The 23,316-nt window shown below is 42.7% G+C and overlaps 1 protein-coding gene across 2 annotated transcripts in view; it reads right to left on the bottom strand.

Annotated features, from left to right (window-relative positions):
• The window catches only part of LOC110494382 (uncharacterized), a 30,891-nt gene extending 8,178 nt beyond the window's left edge, over nucleotides 1-22,713 (bottom strand). Inside the window, exons 1-6 of one of the 2 annotated variants that reach the window (XM_021569383.3) lie at nucleotides 22,372-22,713; nucleotides 12,049-12,098; nucleotides 11,857-11,953; nucleotides 11,625-11,671; nucleotides 6,104-6,253; nucleotides 5,870-6,016 (exon numbers count right to left, since the gene is read on the bottom strand). In XM_021569383.3, the coding sequence (XP_021425058.3) occupies nucleotides 5,870-6,016; nucleotides 6,104-6,253; nucleotides 11,625-11,671; nucleotides 11,857-11,953; nucleotides 12,049-12,098; nucleotides 22,372-22,388 (508 nt within the window). In that variant the 5' untranslated portion in view covers nucleotides 22,389-22,713. The remainder of the gene's footprint in view (nucleotides 1-5,869; nucleotides 6,017-6,103; nucleotides 6,254-11,624; nucleotides 11,672-11,856; nucleotides 11,954-12,048; nucleotides 12,099-22,371) is intronic. The other variant, XM_021569384.3, reaches the window with a different exon arrangement.
• Between the last annotated feature and the right edge of the window lie 603 nt (nucleotides 22,714-23,316).

Genomic DNA, 23,316 nt, shown 5'->3' with positions numbered 1-23,316 from the left:
TCAGGAATAGTGTTCAATACACATTGGTTGACAATAACTGTGGCTCAATTCACAGTTGTTTCAGAGTTCCGCAATCACATGCTGACCAGACATGTCGCGTGCGTCGCAAAATAAATGTAGAAATCCATGTTATTCAATTATTGCACCCACACGGCTCGCGCCCGCCAACGAGCATCTGCGATGCCAAGGGCTAAAATAGAAGTCATTCCTATTTCTGACACAGATCATGCTGCAAGTCCTGCCTCTACAATCTCCTCATTGGTTTATAGAAGCACGTGCCATCTCATTGGTTATACCCACGTGGGTGATTGAAAAACAAAATGTTTTGTTGGTCATCGTGGTAATACTATGTTAGTGTAGATGCCAATCACCATATAAATTCAAAGACGAAAAAGCCTGGAAGGAGGAGAGATGACTAGAAACGATTCAGTTGACCGTTTTATGTGTGGATTAATTATTGGAGTTGATGACCTTGATGCATCTCAGGTAAATTAACTCAATGTTTATATCCCGGGACAAATTTGCTAGCAAGTGCAAGCTAACTAGCTAAATTGCCATACATGTTGAATGCTTTTGGACCCGTCCCCAAGTTAATGTAATTGGTTCAGAGTTTGTTTTGATATTTTAACCTGCGTGTCATGATCGCGTTTGTTATAGGGGGACCAAATACATTTATGCATGATAGCGCACGGTGGCGCACGCACGCAGCCGGTTTGGGTTCCGTGTAAGAGCTACGCCGCTAATGTTCTCTGGGTGTTACTGAGTAGACTGATACCCCATTGCATTGTCATTGATCCACTATCCATAGGTAAGGCTGTACAGTGAAATAAGTATGCCCCTAATGCAATTCTAAAGTCTAATACATCCACTGAGATTTAAACAAATCTAATTTGTCACATACACATGGTTAGCAGATGTAGCGAAATGCTTGTGCTTCAAGTTCCGACCATGCAGTAATATCTAACAAGTAATCTAACCTAATAATTTCACAACAACTACCTTATACACATACACAAGTATAAAGGAAAGAATATGAATACATACATAAAAATATATAAATTAGTGATGGCCGAACGGCATAAGCAAGATGCAGTAGATGGTATAGAGTACAGTATATACATATGAGATGAGTAATGTAAGGTATGTAAACATTATATAAAGTGGCATAGTTTAAAGTAGCTAGTGATACATTTATTACATTAATTTTGGCTAGAGTTGAGCCAGTATGTTGGCAGCAGCCACTCAATGTTAGTGATGGCTGTTTAACAGTCTGATGGCCTTGAGATAGAAGCTGTTTTTCAGTCTCTCGGCCCCTGCTTTCATGCACCTGTACTGACCTCGCCTTCTGGATGATAGCGGGGTGAACCGGCAGTAGCTCGGGTGGTTGTTGTCCTTGATCTTTTTGGCCTTCCTGTGACATCGGGTGGTGTAGGTGTCCTGGATGGCAGGTAGTTAGTTTGCCCTCGGTGAAGCGTTGTGCAGACCTCACTACTGTCTGGAGAGCTTTATGGTTGTGGGCGGAGCAGTTGCCGTACCAGGCGGTGATACAGCCCGACAGGATGCTCTCGATTGTGCATCTGTAAAAGTTTGTGAGTGCTTTTTGGTGACAAGCCAAATTTCTTCAGCCTCCTAAGGTTGAAGAGGCGCTGCTGCACATTCTTCACCACTTTGTCTGTGTGGGTGGACCTTTTCAGTTTGTCCGTGATGTGTATGCCGAGGAACTTAAAACTTACTGTCCCGTCGATGTGGATAGGGGGGTGCTTCCTTTGCTGTTTCCTGAAATCCACGATCATCTCCTTTGTTTTGTTGACATTGGGTGTGAGGTTATTTTTCTGACACCACACAAGGGCCCTCACCTCCTCCCTGTAGGCCATCTTGTTGGTAATCAAGCCTACCACTGTAGTGTCTTCTGCAAACTTGATGATTGAGTTGGAGGCGTGCATGGCCACGCAGTCATGGGTGAACAGGGCATACAGGAGAGGGATGAGAATGCGCCCTTGTGGGGCCCAAGTGTTGAGGATCAGCGGGGTGGAGATGTTACCTACCCTCACCACCACCCGTCAGGAAGTCCAGGACCCAGTTGCACAGGGCTGGCAGTGTCTCAGGCTTAATGATGAGTTTGGAGGGTACTATGGTGTTAAATGCTGAGCTGTAGTGGATTTACAGCATTCTTACATAGGTATTCCTCTTGTCCAGATGGGTTAGGGCAGTGTGCAGTATGATTGCGTCGTCTGTGGACCTATTGGGGCGGTAAGGAAATTGGAGTGGGTCTAGGGTGTCAGGTAGGGTGGAGGTGATATGGTCCTTGACTAGTCTCGCAAAGCACTTCATGATGACAGAGGTGAGTGCTACGGGGCAGTAGTCATTTAGCTCAGTTACCTTAGCGTTCTTGGGAACAGGAACAGTGGTTGCCCTCTTGAAGCATGTGGGAACAGCAGACTGGGTTAAGGATTGATGGAATATGTCCGTAAACACAGCAGCAAGCTGGTCTGCGCATGCTCTGAGGACGTGGCCGGGGATGCCGTCTGGGCCTGCAGCCTTGCGAGGGTTAACACGTTTAAATGTTTTACTAACGTTGGCTGCAGTGAAGGAGAGCCCACAGGCTTTGGTAGCGGGCCGTGTCAGTGGCGCTGTATTGTCCTCAAAGCGAGCAAAGAAGTTGTTTAGTCTGTCTGGGAGCAAGACATCGTGGTCCGCGACAGGGCTGGTTTTTGTTTTGTAGTCCGTGATTGACTGTAGACCATGCCACATACCTCTCGTGTCTGAGCTGTTGAATTGCGACTCCCCTTTGTCTCTATACTGATGCTAAGCTTGTTAGATTGCCTTGCGGAGGGAATAGCTACACTGTTTGTATTTGGTCATGTTTCCAGTCACCTTGCCCTGATTAAAAGCAGTGCTTCGTGCTTTCAGTTTTGCGCGAATGCTGCCATCAATCCACAGTTTCTTGTTGGGGAATGTTTTAATAGACACTATGGGTACAACATCACCGATGCACTTGCTAATAAACTCGCTCGCCGAATCAGCGTGTTCATCAATGCTGTTGTTCGACGCTATGCAGAACATATCCCAGTCCACGTGATCGAAGCAATCTTGAAGCGTGGAATCCGATTGGTCGGACCAGCGATGAACAGACCTGAGCATGGGTGCTCCCTGTTTTAGTTTCTGTCTATAGGCTGGGAGCAACAAAATGGAGTCTTGGTCAGCTTTTCCGAAAGGAGGGCGGGGGAGGGCTTTATATGCGTCGTGGAATTTAGAATAACAATGATCCAGGGTTTTGCCAGCCCGGGTCTTGCAATCGATATGCTGGTAAAATATAGGGAGCCTTGTTTTCACATTAGCCTTGTTAAAATCGAAGAGAATTCTCTTGGTAGATAATGCGGTCGGCAATTGATTGTAAGGAATTATAAGTCAGGTGAACAGAAGGACTTGAGTTTCTGTATGTTATCACACCACATCTTGTTAATCATAAGGCATACACCCCAGCCCTTCTTCTTACCAGAGAGATGCTTGTTTCTGTCGGCACAATGCGTGAAGAAACCAGGTGGCTGTACCGACTCCGATAGCGTGTCGAGTGAGCCGTGTTTCCATGAAACAAAGAACGTTACAGTCTCTAATGTCTCTCTGGAAGGCAACCCTTGCTCGGATTTCATCAACCTTGTTGTCAAGAGACTGGACATTGGCAAGTAGTAGGCTCAGGAGCGGTGGGCGGTGTGCCCGTCTATGGAGCCTGACCAGAAGACCGCTCCGTCTGCCCCTTCTGCGGCGCCGTTGTTTTGGATCGCTGGCTGGGATCCAATCCATTGTCATGGGGGATGGACCAAACAGAGGATCCGCTTCGGGAAAGTTGTATTCCTGGTCGTAATGTTGGTGAGTTGGCGTCGCTCTTATATCCAGAGTTCCTCCTGACTGTATGTAATAAAACCTAAGATTTCCTGGGGTAACAATGTAAGAAATAACATATTTAAAAAAATACTGCATAGTTTCCTAGGAACGCGAAGCGAGGCAGCCATCTCTGTCGGCGCCGAAACTTAACAAATAGTCTTTTGTTGATTTTCTATAACATTCCAACCTCATGGCATAATTGTACTATTTATTTGCATCACTGTCAATGGTATAATTTCACTTTGGAGGCAAACAGCAAAGTCCACTATTGTGGCTAATCCTTATTGTGGCTAGCTTCACATAGATGGGTCCCGACCACCATTAATCAAATAAAAACCATCTTATAAATGAAGGTCATTTTAGATGACGACACCTAGTTATATAGTTAGCTAGCTAACTTCAGCTACTGAAACAGGTTGTCGTTTTTGCTATGTTTTTGGGGAAGAACATTGTTTGCAGCCATCAGCTAGCTAGCTTTTTATGAGCAGCACTGTAGGTGCGCGAGACAACTTTACCAGCATCATAGCATATGTATCGATGAATCGTTGTGACATATGAAATACGAGTGATAGTGTAATCAATGTGTAATAACTACGTAAAAATAACTACGTTAAATGATTATGTGACGTGCAGTCACATTCAGGTCCTGATCGGTCAAAAATTTTATTTGACCTGTATCCTTTTTGACATGCAAAGGCCCAAACGACGTTCCATAATTTGGATCATGCTAGATAGCTAATTAGCACAGGTGGTCCCTTGGTCTTCCATAAACAGGCGCTGTAACATGGAGATGGGGTTAGTGTTCCCACAGGCCATATCAAAGGTGTCTCCATTAACCTTTTTTTATGATTTACGCTATATGAAGGATAAAAGGTCCTTATACTTCCAAAACCGTGCATCATTTGCTATCTGAGAGTCTCCTCATTGAAAACATCTGAAGTTCTTCAAAGGTAAATTATTTTTTTGAATGCTTTTCTGTTTTTTTGTGTAAATGTTGCCAGCTGAATGCTAATGCTAAATGCTACGTTAGCCATCAATACTGTTACACAAATGCTTGTTTTGCAATGGTTGAGAAGCATATTTTGAAAATCTGAGATGACAGTGTTGTTAACAAAAGGCTAAGCTTGAGAGCTAGCATATTTATTTCATTTCATTTGCGATTTTCATGAATAGTTAACGTTGCGTTATGGTAATGAGCTTGAGTCTGTATTCACGAACCCGGATCCGGGATGGGGAGATCAGAAAGGTTAATGTTCAAACCGAACATCGGGGTTCTTAAAAAAACTCCCCCTATACAGAAGACGTCTTCGTAAGGCTGGGCGGTATACTGTATTTTACATTATAGCGGTAATGATGCACGAACCTGTTTGGGTTTTTAGCTTACCTTCTACAACGGGATTTGAAAGTTTAGTTTGTTAAATGGAATACGCTGTGTGTACCTCCACTTTTATAGTTTACTTCGCTAATTGAGTCATCTCTCCAAATGCAGCTTTCCACACAGAATTAGCCCCGCCCTGTCACTCAAGGAACACATTTCTTATTCCTCGACCCCAAGACATTTGTGTTCAGTCTGCATGGTCACTTTAGCACATACAACAATGTTGATGACAATGACATTTTCACTTTGCTTCTTAATATAAATCCACTAGCTTACTACAATTACCTTATTCGTTTGTGTTTCTTACATCTGCAAACAGCTAGTTTGTCTTTTCTTGAAGTTGATTTGAACAGTATAAAACAATCAGAAATAAGAAAGACCCATTTAAATCACATAGAATATATGTGTTGCCACCCCAGGGTCACGCACTAAGCAAATTTTATACAGCGAATTATTTAAAAATAATAATAATACCGTGATATTATATTTTGGCCATATTGCCCAGGCCTATGCCTTAAATTCAAATACTTATTTGTAATGTAATGGAACAGAGTCATGATCAAGGGTTAGGTCCGGGTAGGCCCGTTTTGTTTTGAGTGGTTGACTTACGGTCTGCGAAGGCCTCCTCCTTGTCTTCACGTTCCTCGTCCTCACTGCCTCCGTCTCCCAGCAAGATCTCTCTCTGTTTAGACACAGCCTTGGTGGCGGCCTGGCGCACTGTACGCACCTTACGACTCACCTCCTCATCACTGTCATCTACATACAGAAATGTGTAGCCAGGTTATAACACACAGTCATATTATAACTGGCGTACACACTGACACCTCAGTGTAGGAGTCTTACCTGTGGGTCGTTTTCTCTTGGGTGTCCTCTTAGTGGGCTTTGCCACCTTGGCTGTCTTTCCCTTTTTGCCTCGTTTAGCTTCGTAGTCGCTCCCTCCATCCTCGTCATCTTCCTCTCCAAAGTCGTTGTCTTCATCACTGCCAAAGTCATCTGTAACCAAACAGAAAAACATTACCAGTAGCCCGGTCACATAACTCCTGGCCACTAGCCTGGGCCCCTTCCCATAGCCCTAGTCCCCTTCCCATAGCCCTAGTCCCCTTCCCATAGCCCTAGTCCCCTTCCCATAGCCCTAGTCCCCTTCCCATAGCCCTAGTCCCCTTCCATTCTTGATAGTGTTGTCCATTAGCGCCGGGACGGCTAAACCAGCCAGTCACAGACAAATTTCTACTTTGACTTCATATTAACTAGGCTACTTTCCATTTTAAAAGTTTCAATTCACTTGTCTGTCGAGCACTCTCCCGCTAGAATGAACGATATGCATCTTATAGTGAGTGATCTATTGATTAGGCGCCTGTCTGTCACAAAGCGAGCGATATCAGGGAAACTCAGTCTGCCGTCTGTCCCGCCTCCGGTACAAATTTGATTGCGCTGTGGTTGGTTGCAGTCAAATGTCTTTACATGGAGGGAGAGCATGATGCTTGTAAATTTGCACATCCCATGTAATGAAAGTGGTAATGATGAGTCAAAATTGACTTAGCCCAATTATTAATCAAATATTTGCAGCATTTTGCCAAAGATGGACTACATCAAGATCTGGGATTCCCAGGCAGAGCCAGATATTTGTATTTTATCAGAAACATGGTTAACTGAAATAAATGTGGATTCTGAGGTTACTATTGATGGTCTTAGAGTACTCGTGCTGATAGAACGGGCAAAGGTGACGGTGCTGCCATCTATACAAAAAGTCACCTTCCTGTGTCTCTTAAAGGCTACTTCCAATCCTAAACAATTCACATATCTAGCCAAGTCTTCAACTAGGTTCTAATTCTAACGTAACTGTTCTGGGAGTCTACCGCCCTAAGAAACTTTTGTTAACTAGTCCCACTGACTTTGTCACTGGTGACTTTAACGTGTCCTGAGGAACCCAAGACTGTTTAAAGGATTTTTTATAATAACCTAAACCTCACCCAGTTGGTTACCAAGTCCACATGACCAAATCTGTCCTGATGTTTACAAATACTGCAGTGGTGTTGTTTTCTCCCTGGACATTAGTGACCACTGTCCTATTGTTTGTATTAGAGATGTTAGGACTCATAGGACAAAACCATGCATCATTACAAAGAGACATTAACACTTCTACCATTGTGATCTTGATGGTATCTTCGCTATACTGGATTCTGAATTGGCTCTTAAATCACTTTATGACTGTTTTTAACATCACTGCAGATAAGCATGCCCCGTTTACCGATCGCTGCAGCTGTACATAGTCTATCGGTAAATAGCCCACCCAATTTACCTACCTCATACTGTTCACATTTATTTACTTTTCTGCTCTTTTGCACACCAATATCTCTACCTGTACATGACCATCTAATCATTTATCACTCCAGTGTTAAATCTGCAAAAATGTAATTATTCGCCTACCTCCTCATGCCTTTTGCACACAATGTATATGGACTTTTTTTCCCCCTACTGTGTTATTGACTTGTTAATTGTTTACTCCATGTGTAACTCTGTTGTCTATTCACACTGTTATGCTTTATCTTGGGCAGATCGCAGTTGTAAATGAGAAATTGTTCTCAACTAGCCTACCTGGTTAAATAAAGGTGGAAAAAAAAAAAATATATATATTTTTTTAACTGTTCAAAATAGGTAGACCCATTGTTTCACAACCTGAATTATCTGAGTTCCTACGCAATAGAGACGCTTCCTGGGCTATGGCTAGAAGTACTGACTCCGCCAGGACTGGCAATCCTTCAGAGAATTGAGAATTGTGTGTTTAAAAGCTAAATCTGATTATTATATTAAAAACACTCCTGACTGTACTGGAAATCCCTATAAAATCTGTAAAACTGAAATCATTAAAGGGTTGTACTTCCTCTACTCTTCCCTTACAAATGAATGTAGAGTTTGGCCCTATAACTGATAACATTGATATAAATCATTTATTAAATCATCATTCGATTTCTGCCGATAGAATTTAAAAGCCTACTCAATGCGAGAATTCAAAAGCCTACTCAATGCGAGAATTCAAAAGCCTACTCAATGCGAGAATGTACTGGATGTTGATGGGGGAGCTTTACTGAATAATTTAGAAAATGTCAGTCAGGGTTTTTCCTTTCGGCAATTCACAAACAATGGGTTGTTGACATTAAGATATCTACAGGGCCGACCATTTGGATCCAGGTCATTGTTGGTTCAATAACACACATAGCAGGAAATATTCCTAAGTGTGGAAATGTGCTGCCACTACATAAGGGAGGTGATTGTTGTGATCTTGACAACTATCGTCCCATATCAAGGCTTCCTTGTCTAGCTAAGATTATTGAATCCTTGGTGAGTGTGCGACTTTGTTCTTTTCTTTTTACTTAAAAAAATAAGATCTGTGAACTGTATTTTGAATGTACATCAAATCAGGGTTTAGACCAAGCCACAGTAATATTACTGTAACCACATCTGTTGTATATTATATTGTCAATTCTTTGAATGCTAAGATGTATTGTGCTGCCCTATTTATAGATTTGTCAAAGGTTTTTGATACAGTTGATCATTCCATCTTACTGAGTAAGTTGTCTGTGATAGTGCTTAGCACTGACGCCCGTTTGTGGTTTCAGAATTTTCTTAGTGACCGAACCCAGGCTATTATGATAGACGGGGTTAAATCCACATTTCTTTAAGTGCTTAATGGTGTATCCCAGGGTTCAATTTTGGGGCCATTGTTGTTCACGTTGTATATAAATGGCATTGAATGTTACAGGTGTTAATAGTATTTCCATCGGGGCGGCAGGTAGCCTAGTGGTTAGAGCGTTGGACTAGTAACCGAAAGGTTGCAAGATCAAATACCTGAGCTGACAAGGTACAAATCTGCCCCTGAAGAAGGCAGTTAGCCCACTGTTCCTAGGCCGTCATTGAAAATAAGAATTTGTTCTTAACTTGCCTAGTTAAATAAAGGTATATAAAAAATACAAAAATTCATCTCTACGTAGATAAGTTATTTATTCCTGTGCCTCTTCAGTGTAGCAGGCTATTCGTGACCTTCAGCATGATTGACTCAAATAACTTCCGGATCTTAACTTGGTGTTAAATGCTAATAAAACCAACTTTATGCTGTTCTCTAGATCCCATAATGTTGACTGGGGACCTGAGTATTTGCACTCCAAATGGAACAAGTTTCTCACTATGAGAACTTGGGTATCTGGATTGATAACAAGTTGTCTTTGGAAACACACATTGAAAATGTGACAAAGCTGAGCTCTATGATATATATATATATTTTTTTTTCCTTATAGAAATAAATCCTGCCTCAGTTCTGAAAACAGAAGGAAGATTGTTCAAACAACGCTTCTCCCTGTAACAGACTATGGTGACATTTACAAACAACGCTTCTCCCTGTAACAGACTATGGTGACATTTACAAACAACGCTTCTCCCTGTAACAGACTATGGTGACATTTACAAACAACGCTTCTCCCTGTAACAGACTATGGTGACATTTACAAACAACGCTTCTCCCTGTAACAGACTATGGTGACATTTACAAACAACGCTTCTCCCTGTAACAGACTATGGTGACATTTACAAACAACGCTTCTCCCTGTAACAGACTATGGTGACATTTACAAACAACGCTTCTCCCTGTAACAGACTATGGTGACATTTACAAACAACGCTTCTCCCTGTAACAGACTATGGTGACATTTACATGCACGCGGCAGCCTCTGCTTTTAAACCATTGGAGTCCGTATTCCATTCACCAATACGTTTTACCACTGGGGACAGTTAAAGGTGCATTATTTATTCACAAAGCAGTCGTACGGAAACTTCCTCTGTACATCATTTCATTGATTAAATTCAGACGTACAAATGACCAAACCCGTTCTCAGGGATCAATAACTCCTTTTGTCTCCACATGATTTTATTTTTTTGGCCCCTGATGTGTGGAATATGCAGAAATCCTTGCAGTTAGATATTCTGGTTGCTTTCAGGCATTTAAAATTATTGATTTGAGACTTATGTTACAGAATGTGATTGCTTTTCTTAAATATGTTTAATGTGCATTTTATTTGTAATGTCTTTGTAGGGCTGTTGTATTTTATATAATGTGTTTTAATTTATATACATTTAAAATACTATGAAAACAACCATTTCAAAGATATGCAGTTCATATAAGGAAATCAGTGAATTGAAATGAATTCATTATGCACTAATCTATAGATTTCACATGACTGAGAATACAGGGATGCATCGGTTTGTCACAGATAACGTTTTAAAGCTATGGGTGTGGATCAGAAAACCAGTCAGTATCTGGTGTGACCATTTGCCTCATGCAGAATACATAACACATCTCCTTCATAGAGTTGATCAGGCTGTTGATTGTGGAATGTTGTCCCACTCTTCAATGGCGGTGCGAAGTTGCGAGATATTGGGGGGTACTCGAACACGCTGTCGTACACGTCGATCCAGGGCTTCCCAAACATGCCGAATGGGTGACATGTTTAGTGAGTATGCAGGCCATGGAAGAACTAGGCCATTTTCAACTTCCAGGAATTGTGGATAGATCCTTCGGATATGGGGATGCATTATCACGCGTGATAATGTGATCACGTGATAATATGCCGTGCATTCAAATCTCCGTGCATTCAAATTGCCACCAATAAAATGCAATTATGTTCGTTGTCCATAGCGTATGCCTGCCCATACCATAACCACACCGCCACCATGGGGCCGTCTATTCCCCAACATTGACAAAAGCAAACCCCTAGCCCACACAACGCCATACATGCTGTCTGCCACCTGCCCAGTACAGTTGAAAAAGTGACATCCCTGAATAGCACACTTATCCAGCGAGCAAAGGAGAAATGCTCACTAAATGGGATGTAAACAAATCTGTGCAAAATATGAGAGAAATACGTATTTCAGCTCATGAAACAATGGACCAACACTTCACATGTTGCGTTTATATTTTTTTCAGTATAATTTTTTTTTTTTTATGTATTGGGCTTCATTTGTAAATGTATACAGGGCTCTCTTGTAAATAGTTGTATCTCAATGTGACTACCTGTTTAAATAAAGGTTAATAAAGTAGCACAACATTTATTTAGCGATATTGTCAAAACGATAGTCAAAAATAATATATTTAACTATCGAGTCCCCCCCCCCATATCACTAGTTGAATCCTGACCCCAAGCTTGAACCATAGCCTCCTCTTCATTTTCCCTAACCCCAAGCTTGAACAACATCTCCACTACTGAAAGGGATCATAGATAGAGCTATAAATTATGATCAATCACAAATTAAGACTCAACACAAACATAATTGTTAATCAACCAGTTGATGAATGGAAAATGTCAGAATGGCTTACCTGCTGAATCATTTTTGGATTTGGAGAGTTTTTCATCAGAATCCTCACTGAAACAAAAAACAACAATTGAGCAACGAGACACCGCAACTCTACACACCAAGTCTGTTTTTTATAGAACCACCAAATCTTGAGTTGAACGCCCTCAACTCGTATTTCTAAATCATGCATGATGCCTATGGAAGATGTTCACTGAGTCAGGATTCTGCCGTTTGCTGCGGTTCTCCGGGCTCACCTGTCCTCCTGCGAGTTCTTTGACCGCTTGCGCTTCACCTCGCGAGGAGCCGCACGAGGCTTCTTAGGCTTGTCTGAGTTCTTCCCATACTCCTCATCTACAAGGGAATTAAAAAGGGGTTACACACACAGCTTATCTACAGGGGAAGGGGGTTGCTGTTGCACACACATACACAAACTCTTGCTCTCTCACCTGCGTCATCAGATTCCTGGAATTGTGAGTAATTCACCACCTTCTTGTTCCTGTGAAGTAAACACAAACAGAGATTTCCTGTTTCTAGTCGGTAGGATGAGGACTGTTGCCGTAAGACCAAACATGCAGAAATAATCATCATGACAGCCTTCACTAGCAGTTACATGCTGTCAGGGGGACCCAGTTAACACTTTTACCCCCCCATCCCTAGCAAACATTGCTGATTAAACTAATTGCATTTTAAACTGAAGTTCATGATTAGGTGATCATTGGAGGCAGGTGTGTTAGCTGGGGCTGGGGCAAAAATGTGACACCAATCAGGCCCTCGAGGACTAGAGTTGCCCATCCCGGGTACAAGTCAAAAGTCTAATGTGGCTTCCTCTCCTTCGTCTGCACCGATTTCAACACACACAGGGTGGATGAAAGCAATTTGGAGGACAGGGCTCTAAGTGAAACCATTTGGGTCACATATGCCCCTAAATATTTTGCTGTGCAAACTGTCATTTTAAGTTGGAGGCACCAGTTATCAGCCAGATTATAATTGTTATAATTGATTAGGCGTCGCTGTGCCGCTTTTTCCTATTCATGAAAAATGCCTACAGAGAAAACTGCTGGTCTCTAGCCTAAACCAATCAAAAGTTGTGACCATATTATCGGCGCTACGATTCGATGGATGCATTGCCGCTGGGGGGCGCATTTTACACTCAGAAACCATTTTTCTTACTTTTGTCATTTACCAGACGCTCTTATCCAGAGAGACTTACATGACCAATTACGGTTAAGTGCCTTGCTCAAGGGCAGACCTTTTTTTCTTCACCTAGTCGTCTCGGGGATTCGAACCAGCAACCTTTCGGTTACTTGGCCAACCTTCTTAACCGCTAGGCTACCTGCCACCCAGGTAATGGGCTGTGAACACCTTGTTCAGTCATGACATTACCTCATTAGTTAGTTAACAACCTGGTAACTTCACCAGTATATCCAAACATTTGGGAGCACAGAAAGAATGTTAAAGGGACGGCTACTTCAGGAGATCAATGATCATAGCAATGAATGAATGATTTTCATGTTATAACACAAACGTGACATTCTTAAAAGAGAGTGTACAATTTTCAATGCATTTCGATAGAATTATGCACCGTTTCCTATCCTCCTGATTTCCGCTTACATGGAAAAACCAATGCAGGTAGTACCAGTGACTCGCTCAATACAAAAGTGGTCAGATGATGTGAATGCTACACTCCAGGACTGTTTTTCTAGCACAGACTGGAATATGCTCAGGGATTTTACCTATTCACACCGTGCTTCTGCATCTGCATTGCTTGCTGTTTGGGGTTTTAGGCTGGGTTTCTGTACAGCACTGTGAGACATCGGCTGATGTAAAAAGGGCTTTATAAATAAATTTGATTGATTCACTGGCATTAAGGAGTATACCATCTCAAGTCACCGGCTTCATCAATAACTGCATCGACGATGTCGTCCCAACAGTGACAGCCCGTACATATCCTAACCATAAGCCATGGATTACACCGGCTCTGGCACTCAATGGATGTGGCAGGGCTTGCAAACTATTACGGACTACAAAGGGAAACTCAGCCAGGTGCTGCCCAGTGACGCGAGTCTACCAGATAGGCTAAATGCCTTTTATGTTCTCTTCGAGGAAAGCAACACTGATGCATGCATGAGAGCACCAGCTGTTCCCGGACGACTGTGATCACACTCTCCATAGCTGATGTGAGCAATACCTTTAAACCGGTCAACATTCACAAGGACACAGGGCCAGACGGATTACCAGGACATTTACTCAGAGCCTGCGTGGACCAACTAGCAAGTGTCTTCAAAGTAACCACCATAGTGCCTGTGCCCAAGAACGAGAAAGGGTAACCTGCCTAAATGACTACCGCCCCGTAACACTGAGCGCCTCCTCAACCTCAGGAGGCTGAAGAAATTTGGCTTGGCACCTAAAACCATCAAACTTATATAGGCACAATTGAGAGCATCCTGTCAGGCTGCATCACCACCTGGTATGGCAACTGCACTGCCCACAAACACGGGGCTCTCCAAAGGTAGTTATGGTCTGCCCAACGCATAACCAGGGACAGACTACCTGCACTCTGGGACACCTACAACACCCGATGTCACAGGAAGGCCAAAAAGTTATTTGCAGTGGCCCAAAGAACAACTACCCGAGCCATTGTCTGTTCACCCCGCTATCATTTAGAAGGCAAGGTCATTACAGGTGCATCAAGCTGGTACCGTGAGACTGAAAAACAGCTTCTATCTCAAGTCCATCAGAATATCGAATAGCCTCACTAGCACAGAGGCTGTTGCCTTACATACAGCCGTGGCCAAAAGTTGAGAATGGAAATTAATATTTGTCACAATGTTTGCTGCTTCAGTGTCTATAGATATATTTGTCAGATGTTACTATGGAATACTGAAGTATAATTGCAAGCATTTCATAAGTATCAAAGGCTTTTATTGACAATTACATGAAGTTGATGCAAAGAGTCAATATTTGCAGTGTTGACCCTTCTTTTTCAAGACCTCTGTAATCCGCCCTGGCATGCTGTCAATTGACTTCTGGGCCACATCCTGACTGATGGCAGCCCATTCAAGCATAATCAATGCTTGGAGTTTGTCAGAATTTGTAGGTTTTTGTTTGTCCACCTGCCTCTTGAGGATTGACCACAAGTTCTCAGTGGGATTAAGGTCTGGGGAGTTTCCTGGCCATTGACCCAAAATATTGATGTTTTGTTCCCGGAGCCACTTAGTTATCACTTTTGCCTTATGGCAAGGTGCTCCATCATGCTGGAAATGGCATTGTTCATCACCAAACTGTTCCTAGGTGGTTGAGAGAAGTTGCTCTCGGAGGATGTGTTGGTACCATTATTAATTCACGGCTGTGTTCTTAGGCAAAATTGTGAGTGAGTCCACTCCCTTGGCTGAGAAGCAACCCCACACATGAATGGTCTCAGGATGCTTTACTGTTGGCATAACATAGGACTTGATGGTAGCGCTCACCTTGTCTTCTCCGGACAAGCTTTTTTCCAGATGCCCCAAACAATCAGAAAGGGGATTCAGAGAAAATTACTTTACCCCCAGTCCTCAGCAGTCCAATCCCTGTACCTTTTGCAGAATATCAGTCTGTCTGATGTTTTTCCTGGAGAGGTGGCTTCTTTGCTGCCCTTCTTGACACCAGGCCATCCTCCAAAAGTCTTTGCCTCACTGTGCGTGCAGATGCACTCACACCTGCCTGCTGCCATTCCTGAGCAAGCTCTGTACTGGCGGTGCCCCGATCCCACAGCTGAATCAACTTTAGGAGGCGGCCCTGGCGCTTGCTGGACTTTCTTGGGCGCCCTGAAGCCTTCTTCACAACAATTGAACCGCTCTACTTGAAGTTCTTGATGATCTGACAAATGGTTGATTTAGGTGCAATCTTACTGGCAGCAATATCCTTGCCTGTGAAGCCATTTTTGTGCAAAGCAATGATGACTGCACTTGGTTGACAGAGGAAAAACAATGATTCCAAGCACGACCCTCCCCTTGAAGCTTCCAGTCTGTTATTCAAACTCAATCAGCATGACAGAGTGATCTCCAGCCTTGTCCTCGTCAACACACACCTGCGTTAACGAGAGAATCACTGACATGATGTCAGCAGGTCCTTTTGCGGCAGGGTTTAAATGCAGTGGAAATGTTTTTTGGAGATTCAGCTCATTTGCATGGCAAAGAGGGACTTTGCAATTCATTTAAATTAATTTGATCACTCTTCATAACATTCTGGAGCATATGCAAATGCTGAGGCAGCAAATGCTGAGGAAGCAAACTTTGTGAGAATTAATATTTGTGTCATTCTCAAGTGGGGTCAAAATGATCACAAGAACGGTGAGCAAAAATCCCAGAACCACACAGGGGGACCTAGTGAATGACCTGCAGAGACCTGGGACCAAAGTAACAACGCCTACCATCAGTAACACACTACGCCGTCAGGGACTCAAATCCTGCAGTGCCAGACGTGTCCCCCTGCTTAAAACTTCTTGAATCTACTTGAGACGCACATGTCCCAAGTAGGCACCTGGAAATGCAAATGCGCTACGCTAAATGCTAAATGTACTCGTTAAAACTCAAACCTTGATCAAAATTCACAAGCAGGGTATTAAATTAAAGCTACACTCGTTGTGAACCTAGCCAGCAAGTCAGATTTTTAAAATGCTTTTCGGCGAAAGCATCAGAAGCTATTATCTGATAGCATGCACCCCCCAAAATGCCAGCTCGACACGTAAACAACAGATTTTGCGATAGACGGCGCTACCCAAAACGCAGAAATAAAATATAAAACATTCATTACCTTAGACGAGCTTCTTTCTTGGCACTCCTATATGCCCCATAAACATCACTATTGGGTCTTTTTTTCGTTTAAATCGGTCCATATATACCCAAAATAGCTTTGTATTGAAGTAGTGTCATTCAGAAAAATTCATCGTTTTTAAACGCTGCGTAATTTTTTAAAATTAAAAAAGTCGACGATAAACTTTCACAAAACACTTCGAAATCCTTTTGTAATCCAACTTTAGGTATTAGTAAACGTTTATAATCTATCAAAACGATTACAGGGCGATGTCTCTTCAATAGGTCCTCACTTCAAAAACAATGCAATCTGATCTCTCCTTGAACTGCATCCGGGTGAAGACTGGAAAACTTGGGGTCAGACAGATGGATTTTCCAACAATTAATTCGATTGAAAATTAGTACAATGGCGCCATCGTGCGGAATTTGTATGAAGTGCAGGCAAATTTCCATTAAATTCTGTTGTCCTTTAACAACTGGTGGAAGTGACTTATGGAAATTATTTTTTGCTTTCAGAGAGCAGTTTTTCTTGCGTTTTTCAATGAAACACACGCTCTGTTATAGTCACAGCCGTGATTTAACCAGTTTTATAAACTTCAGAGTGTTTTCTATCCACACATACTAATCATATGCATATACTATATTCCTGGCATGAGTAGCAGGACGCTGAAAAGTTGCGCGATTTTTAACAGAATTTTCAAAAAAGGGGGGGGTAGATCTAACAGGTTAAGCCAGTACATGTCCAGGCCCGTCTGAAGTTTGCTAGAGAGCATTTGAATGATCCAGAAGAAGATTGGGAGAATGTCATATGGTCAGATGAAACCAAAATATAACTTTTTGGTAAAAACTCAACTTGTCGTGTTTATTCTACTGTATCTTAGTCTATGCCGCTCTGACATTGCTCGTCCAAATATGTATATATTTTTAAGTACTTTGAACGGATGGTCATGGCTCACATTATCCCAGAAACCCTAGACCCACTCCAATTCGCATACTGCCCCAAAAGATCCACAGATGACACAATCTCAATTGCACTCCCCTTTCCCACATGAACAAAAAGAACACATATGTGAGAATGCTTTTCATGGTCTACAGCTCAGCATTCATCACCATAGTGCCCACAAAGCTCATCACTAAGCTAAGAACCCTGGGACTAAACACCTCCCTCTGCAACTGGATCCTAAAGTTCCTGACGGGCCACCCCCAGGCAGTAAGGGTAAGCAACAACACATCTGCTATGCCGATCCTCAACATGGATGCCCCTCAGGGGTGTGCTTAGTCCCCTCCTGTACTCCCTGTTCACCCACGACTGTGGCCAAGCACGACTCCAACACCATCATTAGGTTTGCTGACGACCCAATAGTGGTAGGCCTGATCACCGACAACGATGAGACAGCCTATCGGGAGGCGGTCTGAGACCTGGCAGTGTGGTGCCAGGACAACAACCTCTCCCTCAACACGAGCAAGGTAAGGGAGCTGGTTGTAGACTACAGGAAAAGGAGGGCCGAACACACCCCCATTAACATCAACAGGGCTGTAGTGGAGCGGGTCGAAAGCTTCAAGTTCCTTGGTGTCCACATCACCAACAAACTATCATAGTCCAAACTAGAGGTCAACCGATTAATCGGAATGGCCGATTTCAGGTTTTCATAACAAACGGAAATCGGCATTTTTGGATGCCGATTTTGCCCCCAAAAATGTGCACCTTAATTTAACTAGGCAAGTCAGTTAAGAACCCATTCTTATTTTCAATGACAGCCTAGGAAAGGTGGGTTAACTGCCTTGTTCAGGGGCAGAAGGACAGATTTTTACCATGTCAGCTCTGGGATTCAAACTTGCAACCTGACGGTTAACTAGTCCAATGCTCTAACCACCTGTCTCTCATTGCACTCCATGAGGAGCCTGCCCGTTACGCGAATGCAGTAGCAGCCAAGGTAAGTTGATACTGACATTAAACTTATCTTATAAACAACAATCAACAAATCATAATCACTAGTTAATCTAGTAATATCATCAACCATGTGTAGTTATCTAGCGTGTCATGCATAGCATATAAATCGACGCAACACTGCTGGGTGATTTAACAAAAGCGCATTTGCGAAAAAAACACAATCGCTCCACGACTGTACCTAACCATAAACACCCATGCCTTTCTTAAAATCAATACACGGCAGCATATATTTTTAAACCTGCATATTTAGTTAAAAGAAATCCAGGTTGGCAGGCAATATTAACCAGGTGAAATTGTGTCACTTCTCTTGCGTTCATTGCATGCAGAGTCAGGCTATATGCAACAGTTTGGCTCATTGCGAAATAATTTGCCCGAATTATAGATAATTATGACATAACATTGAAGGTTGAACAATGTAACAATAATATTTAGACTTAGGGATGCCACCCGTTAGATAAAATACCGAACAGTTCCGTATTTCACTGAAAGAATAAACGTTTTCTTTTCGAAATGATAGTTTCCGTATTCGACCATATTAATGACCAAAGGCTCGTATTTCTGTGTGTTTTGTTATAATTAAGTCTGATTTGATAGAGCAGTCTGACTGAGCGATGGTAGGCAGCAGCAGGCTCGTAAGCATTCATTCAAACAGCACTTTTGTGCGTTTTGCCAGCACCTCTTCGCAAGCACAGTGCTGTTTATGACTTCAAGCCTATCAGCCTAATGGCTGGTGTAACCGATGTGAAATGGCTAGCTAGTTAGCGGGGTGCGCGCTAATAGCGTTTCAAACGTCACTCGCTCTGAGACTTGGAGTAGTTATTCCCCTTGCTCTGCAAGGGCCGCGGCTTTTGTGGAGCGATGTGTACCGCTGCTTCGAGTGTGGCTGTTGTCGATGTGTTCCTGGTTCGAGCCCAGGTAGGGGCGAGGAAAGGGATGGAAGCTATACTGTTACACTGGCAATACTAAAGTGCCTATAAGAACATCCAATAGTCAAAGGTATATGAAATACAAATGGTATAGAGAGAAATAGCCCTAGAAATACTATATTAACTACAACCTAAAAATCTCTTACCTTGGAATATTGAAGTCTCATGTTAAAAGGATCCACCAACTTTCATATGTTCTCATGTTCTGAGCAAGGAACTTAAACGTTAGCTTTTTTACATGGCACATATTGCACTTTTACTTCTCCAACACTTTGTTTTTGCATTATTTAAACAAAATTGAACATGTTTAATTGTTTATTTGAGGCTAAATTGATTTTTATTGATGTATTATATGAAGTTAAAATAAGTGTTCATTCAGTATTGTTGTAATTGTCATTATTACAAATACATTTTAAAAACAAACTAAAAAAATATATATATATATTTGTAAAAGAAATCGGCCAATTAATCAGTATCGGCTTTTTTGGTCCTCCAATAATCGGTATTGGAAAATCATAATCGGTCTACCTCTAGTCCAAACACTCCAAGACAGTCGTGAAGAGGGCACGACAACGCCTATTTCCTCTCAGGAGACTGAAAAGATTTGTCACAGGTCCTCAGTTTCTCAACAAGTTCTACAGCTGCACCATCAACAGCATCCTGACCGGTTGCATCACCGCCTGGTATAGCAACTGCGCGTCATCAGACTATAAGGCGCCAGCAGAGGGTAGTGCGTACGGTCCAATACTTCACTGGGTCCAAGCTACCTCCCACCCAGGACCTCGATACCAGGCGGTGTCAGGGAAAGGCTCAAAAATGTCAGCGTCTCCAGTCACCCAAGTCATACTGTTCTCCCTTCTACCACACAGCAAGCGGTACCGGAGCGCCAAGTCGGTCAAAAAGGCTCCTTAACAGCTTCTACCCCCAAGCCATAAGACTGCTGAACAATTAATCAAATGGCCACCCTGACTATTTGCATTGACCCCCCCGACCTTTGTTTTGACACTGCTGCTACTCACTGTTTACTATCTATGCATAGTCACCCTAACCCTACCCACATGTACAAATTACCTCAACTAACCAGTACCCCTGCATATTAACTCGGTATCGGTACACCTGTTGTATTCAGCGCATGCGACAAATACAATTTGATTTATAACTTTTGTATTAGTAAAGTTGTTTTTAGACTATACGTTTTGGATACTGGGCACAATTTATCAGAAATTGAGATTTTTAGATTGTTCATTTCACACTGATAAATCCCCCCAGGGAATCAAAAGGAAGATTCAATGACTTCAATGTAACGTAGAGTCAGAAGGGCAAAGATGGGCGCAGATGAGGCGAACATAACTCTAGGAACCACACCTGGTTCATATAAGATGCACAACTCAGTATGGTTATTTTCATCTCCAGTAAGTAGAAAACCTATGCATCAAAATGCAGCCGGGACAATGTATTTCCAATTATTTCAAATCAAGGCGCAACAGGATTTCATCCACCTCAGTTCCGTCTATTCCACCACACCCCCAAATACACTCAGCAATCAATCATGCATCAGCAGTATGCTTTTTGATGTTAAAAAGTTCCTTCACACAGAAGGGGATAGTTTCTCTAGTAAACTGGATGCTTGTCTCACTTCTCCAGTTTCAAGAGCTCATTTGGGAAAGTGGATGAGTGGAATGGGTTCACACACACTACAGAAGACCAGTGCTGTAGGTGACACAGCTGACCACAGGCACGTGCTCAATGTAATACACACCTTCAGAGCCATGCCATAATATACACACACAGGCATGAGGCATACATAACCTACATACAGTGGTCTTTATCTCGAACACACACCCTTCTATTTTCCCACCCCCCTGACGTCCTAACACACACCAAAGTGATTGGAAACATTGTCTGTAATAGTAACTATAGGCTTCCAAGGTACCTCATATGGTTAAATGTGCTAGCGGGGGCAAGGGAGGTCAAGGCAATAGACGCTTTTACAAGCGCAGGCCCTGTCGCCACCGTGAAGACCTCAGACACACAGGCCGAAAGACAAAGCCCTGACCACCACTAGAAAAGCAATCGCCATGAGCTCAAACGAACCCCCCCCCCCCCCCAAATGTTTTTTTTGTGTTTTTTAAAAGAGAGACCCACGCATTACCTGGGGGAAAAAACGGGAGCAAGGGGAGGGGCAACCATCGACGCCACATTGCTACTTTGTTGCATATTCGTGTGCAATATCGGTTACATTGTTGCAACAGTTGCTTGATTCGCTTCCGCTATATTTAATTAACAAGCAACGTCCATGTGTGTTTATCTTGCGAAATAGGTTATTTTCTTCGCTCAAATGCGAACCTCTCGGTCTTTTCAGGCAGCGAAGAGCTAGGCGTGGGGGGGTGACTTCGAAAGCCACTCCGCCCCCCTGCTATCAGTGAAAATGTAGCTCCTCAGCTCTCCCTTTCTCGTACCGCGTTTTCACTCAAAACCAACAGGCTGCCGTCGCCCCTTTCACATTTCATTGTTCCCTAATAAGACCATAGAATAAAAAAAATTGCGTTTCAATGGTGGATAGCCTACTTGGAACTAGTAAAGACTTCGCTAGGCTGCGTGTTAATAAGATCACATCCCATGAGCCGATGTCCACCTCCAGTCCTGTTTTTTATTAACGTTTCAGAGGCTCTCGTGGATGAATGGGTAGCCATATTCCCCAGTCTGATCTACCTCCCATCTCACACAAAATACCATGACATACCACATTCTAGGAACACATAAAACCAAGGTAAATACAACTGAAACATAAGGGTATCGCACCAAATGATATTCGAGTAGGATCGGTTTTTGCAGACATGATTCACACCAGATGCACGCACTCTCGCCAAGGGGCGCGCAATACAGGCATTTTCACCCCGCCATGTCGAACGAACAGTCCACATTGCAATGATCCATGCTAGTAAGTGCGTGCACAAGGATAAAAAAAATACATTTACATAAATGTTTCATCAAATAAACGGAACTGTAGCCAAAAACACAACATGGTAGAGACGTACGTGTCTCCTGTAAAGGCAGCGTGCACGCCACACTGCCTCAGCGAAGGACATTAGAAAAACGTACCTCACTGGTCTTGACATTTTGCAGAAATACTGTAGAGGTTAAGAATGTAAGAAAGGGGAAATTAAATCCAGGAAAATAAAAATGAAATCGTCCCGCTCTGCAACTCCAATGGGCGTAACGAAACGTTCCAACGCCCGAGCTACTGCGTAAAACGAAATATACGGGAACGAATTTCTTTTCCAAAGGCGATTTTAGTTTAAATTTTACCTTGAGCTACTCAAAATGGTGAATAAAACAAACTGAAACTGCAGCATGTGCGCAACCTAACAGATTGGCCCTAGGGCGGGCTCTTGGCACAGAGGACCGCCCATCGTTGCCGCTGAAAGGATAGTATCAACACTCAAAAGCTTCTATTGGGTAGTTTGAATGATGATTTCCTTTTTGGTTGGATCTTCTAGTTGCTCATCAAACTCAGTTGTTCCACCCATTTACCCTCCCCCTTTCAACGATAGGTTGAGACAGCACTACTAAGAAAACAAAAAGAGGCCCTCAGTATGGATGTAAGTTGCCGGAGTTTGTGTCCGAAATGACCGCAATGTAACTTTTTTTTATTGGGAAAGATGCGCGGCAGGCCAGCATAGTAGTTACATGAATGGCTGTAGTAGGCAATGGATATGAATTTGTAATATATTTTCCACTGACGGGGGCTTGTGGTCCTGACACTGTATGTATCCTCAGACACCACCATACAGCCATTCCCAGGCACCAGAATAGGCCTATCTGGTAGATCTAAGTGTCAACCTGAATTGCACAGAAGACAGTCAGGTATAAATGTTGTTCTACAGTCTGAAAAAGTGAACATTCATAACCTCCACCAATATCATAATGTCCAAACAACAATCTAATGTGAAAATCAAAGAATATTTAAACAGAAAAATTTGTCAGGTTTTACATTCTAGTTTCTCCCTGTCAATATACCAAGTAGCCTTTTCATAGACGGTAATG

Source organism: Oncorhynchus mykiss, chromosome 17 (assembly GCF_057628025.1).
Source record: "Oncorhynchus mykiss isolate SJ-2025 chromosome 17, ASM5762802v1, whole genome shotgun sequence".
Lineage (NCBI taxonomy): Eukaryota > Metazoa > Chordata > Actinopteri > Salmoniformes > Salmonidae > Oncorhynchus > Oncorhynchus mykiss.
The sequence above is the reverse complement of the archived record's forward strand: the minus strand, read 5'-3'. Positions and strand labels throughout refer to the sequence as shown.